We start from the raw sequence: 7,959 nt of genomic DNA, 5'->3' as shown, positions 1-7,959 counted from the left end.
CTAATGGATCCATCATGAACTCTGACATGCCAACAGACACACATGCTTGTCTAACAGGTAAGAAAGATCCAGCCACAGCACTGCTGCAGCCCACAGCAGCTTATAACTGCCTGCAGCTGCTCTGTGTCAAGTCACCGGTGGTGGGGGACACATAATGTTCTCTCTGAAAGCTCTACTTGGTCCAGCAGGGCTTTCTGATCTCTCTGGAGAGATGCTGCTGAGCCTGTATTTTAATTGGCTTTCAGGTCCCAAGATGGATTTTCATCAGGCAAGAAGACCTCACTACGGGATGTTGCACTACATCCTTGCTTCTCCAGAGTACTCTCATTTTTCAGAGCAAATGCCGATAAAAAGGGCATGATGTCAGGTACACCATCTGCAGCAAGTACTGTGCTCCTCCATTACCAACCACAGACGGATGGACGCTGCTGCTCCATCACCCCCGGAGGAAGCATTACAAACCCCTTTCAAAACCCATCCCCCCAATTTCAGTAAAGATGCAGTGACACTTGGTGGAAAAAACAACATTGTATTTGATTTACAATTAACAGGATTTACAAATAATGACAAAGAAACAGATTAGCCATGAAATTAGGATGCTTTTGTTGATGAAAGAGTAGCTGGCAAAGCATCTTTCTGTAGAAACCATGTACCTCAGTCCTAAACAGTGTAAAATAACTTACAGCCTAGGCAGGTTCAGGAATGATTATAGATGGATGCAAGAAGTTGAGTACAAAACAAACGAACAAATGCTCCCAGCCTTCTGGGCAGGAAACCAGTTCTGGTGAGGCTTTTGATTTTCAGAAACTGAAGGAAAGGCCCACTGACAAATACTAGGAAATTTTCAAAATGGGAGAAAAAAAAATAAAATATCAACAGACAGTAAAAGTCAGTGTGTGACAACCTACCAGGCAGGGAGAGCGGGCAGCAGACACTGCATTAGCTTGCTGAGAGTCAGCAGAGTCTGGGTGCTTGGCAGGACAATGAACGAAGGAGTACAGACGGCAGCACTTCATTAAAATGCTACTTTACTGCCAAAAACTTGCGAGACCAAGAGAAATAAAGTTCTCTGATGTGCAATACAGCAATTTAAGAAGACGTACCTAACTTTTTGATTTGTACGAAGCTTACCTATATTGTAAACACACACTTTCTGACAAGTTATTTCAATTTTCTTGGCTATGGGTTATAGTGTGTATTCAATCAAATGCAGCATTCCAAGGCTCAAAACTGACCGAGTGGTTTTCAATAGACGGGTATACAATTTTTCCAATATCATACTAGTATTTTACATCACAGATACAATAAAAACAAGTGATGGTATTTCTAGGACAGTTCCAGGATTCAAATAAAAAAATTGTCAGAACCATTCTAAAATAGGATATTATACATAATCAAATCATGTTAAACAGCACACTCTCGGCAAGCAGCTAATTACAAGCATTCTGCTGGTCATGTTTTTCACACAAAAGTCATTCAATAGCACATAAATACTTCTTTTTCTGATCTGCTTCTTTTTACAAAACCATTCATCAGATTCACAGAATTAGTACAAGTAAGGCACATTAGCATATATCATAAAACTCACAATAATAACAGAGAGTTTTAAAGTTTTAAGGACTAATTCCTTCTATGCAGTGATTTCTGAATTGAATGAGACTTCATAAGTAGAACCCTCCTACACTGACGTTACTCTTATTTCCGTCACAACCAACTGTGGTGGGTGCAATACTGTGCATCACCATGGACATAAATAATTAAATTTAGAATCATGTGTGGTAGCAAATCCCATTTTTAGATCTCACGGAGAAATCAGACACGTTGTTCATGATGTTTGTTATGCACACAGCCTAAGTTTTAGAGCTCTATGGAAGTCAGTTTCCAGTTATCAAAATTAAAGGGGATATTGCATGTGTCTCTGAGTATGTTATTGTTTTCCTAGTACAAATATTGCTTAAGGTAGAAAGGATGCTATAGTATTGAATTTACTTGCATAATGAATCCTAAATGCTGATGTCTCAGATTCTACTAAATCAAATGAACTATAGGTTTTCCTTCTTCCACCCCCCACCCTGCCCCCAGCCAAAGGACTCTCTTTCCCACAGAAGATTCATTTACACACAACACAGCTTTTAATTAGAAGCATAATTTACAGTAAAAATTCTTTACATTACACCTCTGCTATCAAAAAACCATGAAATTTTTCATTTAAAGTTGTAATTATACATTAAAAAATAGAACACTATTTCCTTAACAGGAAGAATGAATTTGAACATCTTCAGATCAGATTTCTTTATTGCGGCTTTTGAGTCAAAGGTCAGTCACTTTATTCTCTAGCGCAGCTGCTATTTGCTGTAAACGGAAGGCAAGCTGCATTTTTTGTGCAGCTGGATCCTCTTCAAGTGCATTTATAATCTGGAAGATATAAACATAGAATGTTTAGGATAATTTAGCTGAAAATATATGACATGGTTCCCAGGCTAAGTGTTTGATACTATTTTGGTTGTAAAGAGTCTTTTGCATTCACTCTGTACCAAAGTGCATCTAGTAGACCCCGTGTTCAAATTTAAACAAAGGCAGTAAAAATTATTGTCTCTGTTACTTTATCTAAGTTGTAATGTTTTCCAGTATGTTGGGATACAACCAAATTAATAGGTAGTACTTTATCTTGTGAAATATTACATTCAAAGATGGAGCAGGCAGGGTGGAAAATTTCCTTAGAACTATTTAAGAAACAGTGCTTTTACTTACAGTGCGCCCTACAAGGCTTAAGGGTCATTTACCAGCAGTAATTAAACCCCGTCCCCATGAGCTTTAGTTATGAGAAGCTCCTGGGTGGTCCACGCACAGGCTACGGCAGGGCAATGCAAGGTCTCTTGTGTCTGTTGGCAATATGAGGAATAAAACTGCCTGACCAGAGCATCAGGCAGCTGTTGGCAGCTCCCCTTTGGCTCTCACCAAGAAATGCTGAGGCTCTGACCCAGCACCACGTAGTTCAGGAAAGCAAAGAGCTCGTCTGAGGAGCCCCCAGCTCCTACAGTCTCTGCTGTACAGAATATATATAAGAGAATATGACTCTTAAGACACAAGGGATTTGAAAACAAAAGCTAGTAAAGGTCAGCTGTTATGAGAAGGCTTTTCTTCAAATACAGTTTTTTAGGGCTTCCCAAGATCAAATTCAAAAGGTTTTGAAAGGTTTTAATTTCCACCATCCTTCAGGAAAACTTTCCCACCAACTATTAGATTTCTCCACTAGAAGAATGTGTTACATGACAAAACCATTCCTTTTCTAGAACTGGCTTTATTAACGTAAGTCAGATGGTGTAATCAAGCAGAAACCTTTAGCACTATTTAAATACTATATAAATTTGCAAGTACATGGACTGGAGAAGTACAGTTTGCCTGTCACCTGTGGTTCTTATTACTTCTTGAACATCACTGACAATGGAGATTAATGCAGTCAGTATCAATCTAGCCAATAATTTCACTTTGAAGGGCTGGTATAGCATCTGCACTTCAAACACAGGAGCAAATTTGTTTAGAAATAATTATTTTAATGGATTTGTTTTTAAAGTGTGAAAATATTTTTACAAGACAGAGTTAATAAAGACTTATTGCAATATTTAAACTAGGCCTAATTTAATTTCATATTGTTCCCTTAATTTAAACAATTGCATCTAGCTGTAACTCCTCAAATCTAGACTAAATAATTGACGATTATCTCTGCTGGTGAATATATCTTTCATAAAAATGTGGACAATTAGAATGTACCCACTTAGTCATTGTCAAGCCCTGCAGAGATGCAGAAGGTACAGCACATGCTGGGAACCACTGCGTCAGTAATAAGACAAGGGCAGCTGCAAAATGTTCCAATTTATGCAAATTAAAACATTTTCATGGAAAATAAATAAGCTCAATTAATTTTACTGAATGGTTCTTGACAGATTATCTCCATAACTCTGCATTAGCAGCCTTTTCATCAAATGCACCTTGTTGTTACACAGTGGTGTACATGGAAGGGAAAGCTGCAGCTACGCACTGGGTTGTGCTAGCCTGCAAATGATGGAGTCCCCCAGACTGGCGACTCCACCTGTGCCTGCCACCAAAGGGAAACCACGAGTGGAAGCAGGGACATAGAAGAGTGGATGAATCAGGGATTTATGGTTCATCTGTCCCTGAGTATTTCTGTAAGAGGTCAGGCTACAGACACACTCGGGAAGGTGTTGAAAGTGAGCTTCGTTAGCACTGGGGGTGAGTGACCAGGGAACCAATGCCATTGGGTTGGCCCACATTGCTCTGTCCACTTCCCCCACTGACTGACGTTGCAAGACTTCTCAGGGTGGTTTGATTTTCCCTGCTTACATCCGTTTAAAAGCTGCGGCAGGCTGGCTGCTCCTGTCTAAAGCAGCTGCAGTGAAGGAGGAGAGTCACTGTCTGTAGTGCTAAATGTAAGTGAAAACATGAACTGTGCAAGACTAACTGAATAGAGTTCACATGTGCTGTACTCCTTTTTGATTTGGCATCTGTTCTTACTTGCTTTGATTTAATTCTGAGAGTTTACTGGAGGCATTCATTTCCATGGAAACCTTTGAATAAAAGTTTCCTTCTCTCTTTTTGTTTTCAGATTAAGTTTGGGGAACCATAGCCACAGCCCAGCTACACTAGGGTATTCTTTGTCCCCCTTTCCACAGGGCGTGAAAAACCAAAGAAACATTTTGAACTGAGTCTGAGAGCCTGATTTTGAACCAGACTATATTCAACAATTACTCTACTTTGGTTTACCTTAGGCGGGCACTTCATTTGGCATGGCAAAACAGGGATTGGTAGTATATATGGAAGTTTTAAGGACATTTTAACTAATAAAAAGGGCATGGCCCCCATTCTTACAAGCAAAACACGTTTAATAGATTGTTCTTAATAAAAAAGTACACTGGCTTGAAACCTGATATAAACTGATGACTACTTTTTGCTCAGTGACATTCTTATGTCCTAATTAGGATGGTAGATCTGAAGAAAAATGATTTTTAAATCTATTTCTCTTTCAGACCTTTTTAAACTATCCATTAAACTATCCCTAGCAAAACCAGATAGCCCATAATGAAATTGCTCATTTATAAGGACATTCCCTTGATCAGCATAATTGCCAAGCAAGGCATATAACTGCAAGGTTAGAGCTTTCTGTTCAGCATTGCTTTTACCTGACTACACAAGGTACTCCAGAAGTTTCTCCTTCAGACTAATTTTAGCTTTCATAACATTTTCCCATTGATATTAAAATAGGAAAACAAAAACCATAACTTACCTCATCATAGTATTTATTAGTGTACTGGTAGAGTTGGTGCAGAGCCACAAGTGTGTTTAAGGAATCGGTATGTGCCTGTTAAATGACACAAGCAGCAAACATGTCAAAATAAGATCACAGAGAGCTGAAAGGTATGCACATGCACAGCTGTTGGATATGACTGACAAGATTTCCAAATGCAAGCTCTGCATCCTGTAACTTTTGTTAAATGACACTTGGGGCCGAAAAAGGGAATGAGAAAAAAATTTTTTGGTGATTTTCTGATTAAGACTTTCCCGCTGGTATTTTCGAGCCTGCCCACAATTCTAACACTGGAGGTGGAAAATATTTTGAACTCTGAATGTCAAACACAGATTACAGCTCAAACATCTGTTAGCAGTATGGGTATGTATAGCTAAAGCATTTACTCAGTACAGTCTACATATTGTTGAGATATTAAGCATTGGTTCTGACACAGTCATGGTTGTTTGAAATTCTTTCTCCAGCTGTTTTTATATCCTGGAAATTATTCACACCTCACTATAGCAAAGGTATAACTCATCAAGATCATGAGTGCATGTATGTTTGGAAAAAGCCACCTGAATCATGAAGATGGAAAGGGCAGGGGTGGTGGTGGTGAGGTATTGGAGAGAGAGAGAAAGAGGGAGAAAGGAATTTAAATGAAGCAGGAAATAACACTTCCATTACCTTGTCTTTCTACTTCCCCTCACACATTTAACTTATTTAGTGAATGTGCTCTACCTGTCTAAACAGATGTTCTTCATTCAAACATGTAAGGTTCAAGTCTCTAGCTATGCCTTTAGTCTATTAAGTTAGTTAAGAAAATGAAGAATTGCAAAATATTGCTACTGGCATAAATGATTACCCAAGGGATAAAGCAGCAGAGAAATATCCATCTTTCCTTGCTCTATAAAAGTCACTTTTAGAGCTGGTCAAAATTTGCAGTGTTCAATCACTCCTTCCATATTAATTTTTCTCATAATTTATAATGAAAAGAGGAAGGAACAACATATTTGGCAACGTCGAAACATTACACTGAATTTATTTTTAATCACCAAATGTTTTAATTTTATATACATCTCAATTTATGTAATAAATAAAGTGAACTGGAAAATGAAATGTCACCGAAGATGAGTTTTGTAGTGAATGACTGAAAATAGAAATGCTCTCATGAGGATGTTGATCTGCAAAATGTTAGGTCCTAAGGGCACTGAAATAAACAAACTGCAAAAAATTCCCCAAACATCCTCTTTACGCTAGAACTCTTCAACTAAATTAAGCAAATGAGCAAACCAGTCAGTAAGTACACTGTCTCCTTGCTCAGGCTAAACCACATCTTTCAAACTGGTGAGGGACTCCTGGTTCTCCAAGTTAAATAGAGTGCTTTGAAGGCAAGAGCCTGCTCTAGCTAAGCTGAGCTGCAGAGCAGACAGGTTCTTTCAAGGCAAGACTGAAGCAGATTTTGTAATGTCTTTGCTCCATCACTTTCCAAGTAGAGCCCCAGAGAGCAACCACCCCCCTCTGCTCTTCTCCATGAGAGGTAACCCAAATATAATGCAAAAAGAAAAAGTGTCACTGAGCAAGCACATGCTGAGCTTCTCACATGTAGCATAAAGCAGAAGTATTGCCCCTGTACAGACAGCCCTAAAATATGCTATATTTAATGCCCTCTCTTTAACTTCTGGAATCTAATTTTTGCTGTGGTAGCGCTGTGAATTCAGTCACTACTTGTTATTAGTACAATCCATGCTAAAAATCCTCAATATGCCGTGGAGAGAAAACACAGTTCTAGAGTGCTATAATTTTCCCAGAGTGGATGTGAAAATCCAAACACTTTGCTCTTGCCCATGCGTCACTCAGATAGGTTAGTGATGAAAACCATTCTTGGTTCCATTCAAAAATCAACATTTCAAATGGCTAACAGGCATAACTGCAACAAACAGAAGTATTTCAGAGATTTATGAAATAACTCATTTGATTTTTGCACATACAAAACACCTACTTGTTGAGATAGAAAGAGAAGACAATGAAAAACAGAGTTATACTTGGCTTCAATTTCAGTACAAGTAATGTAATTTATTCTTACCCTAGAAATCTCTGCTAGATGGGTATTCATGTCTTGGTCACTCACTGGCACCATCTGACGAATACCTTTGTAGTAACTGCAAGAGGTGAAAAAAGACTTTAAATTAGGTGAAACACACTGTGGCTTTCTAGTAATTCTGTTTTCCAATTTTGCAAATATTTTAAACATGCTTCCTAATAATGTGGGAGAGGCTCTACCACAACAGACCAATGATTCCTTTAGTAATCTTGCCTTCCAATAATCATTACTACCTTTGCAGCAGAGGCAAATCATATCTAATTGTACAAGGACAGACCACAGGAAAGAAATCTATAATTGCAGATGATAATTATTTTAGTCTTAAAACTGGCAAGAGGTTTGTTCTGTGGCAGATCTTCCATGATATTAACAGAATTGCCAATTAGTAAATGAATAAAGTCAGAGACAGAATAGAAAAAATGTGTTTGTGAAAATGTTTTCAGGATTTGATGTCTACTGAGTTATGGAAGTGCAACATTTTTAGACAGATTATGCTGGGGTTTGGAAGTTGTTAACTCACTTTTCTACCATTGGTTTCTGTGTTGCCATAGTT

At 38.3% G+C, this 7,959-nt stretch overlaps 1 protein-coding gene across 10 annotated transcripts in view; it reads right to left on the bottom strand.

Moving 5' to 3' along the window:
* Window positions 1-513: 513 nt before the first annotated feature.
* PLXNB2 (plexin B2) overlaps window positions 514-7,959 on the bottom strand; it is a 262,497-nt gene continuing 255,051 nt past the window's right edge. For all 10 annotated transcript variants that reach the window (XM_051795629.1, XM_051795621.1, XM_051795630.1 and 7 more), the window contains 3 exons: window positions 7,389-7,464; window positions 5,303-5,377; window positions 514-2,415 (listed from right to left, as the gene is read on the bottom strand). In XM_051795629.1, the coding sequence (XP_051651589.1) occupies window positions 2,311-2,415; window positions 5,303-5,377; window positions 7,389-7,464 (256 nt within the window). In that variant the 3' untranslated portion in view covers window positions 514-2,310. The remainder of the gene's footprint in view (window positions 2,416-5,302; window positions 5,378-7,388; window positions 7,465-7,959) is intronic.

The sequence above is a fragment of the Manacus candei genome, unplaced genomic scaffold, assembly GCF_025592945.1.
Source record: "Manacus candei isolate 608988 ecotype Guabito, Panama unplaced genomic scaffold, ASM2559294v1 h1tg000043l, whole genome shotgun sequence".
NCBI lineage: Eukaryota > Metazoa > Chordata > Aves > Passeriformes > Pipridae > Manacus > Manacus candei.
This window is presented reverse-complemented; position numbering and strand designations above follow the sequence as displayed.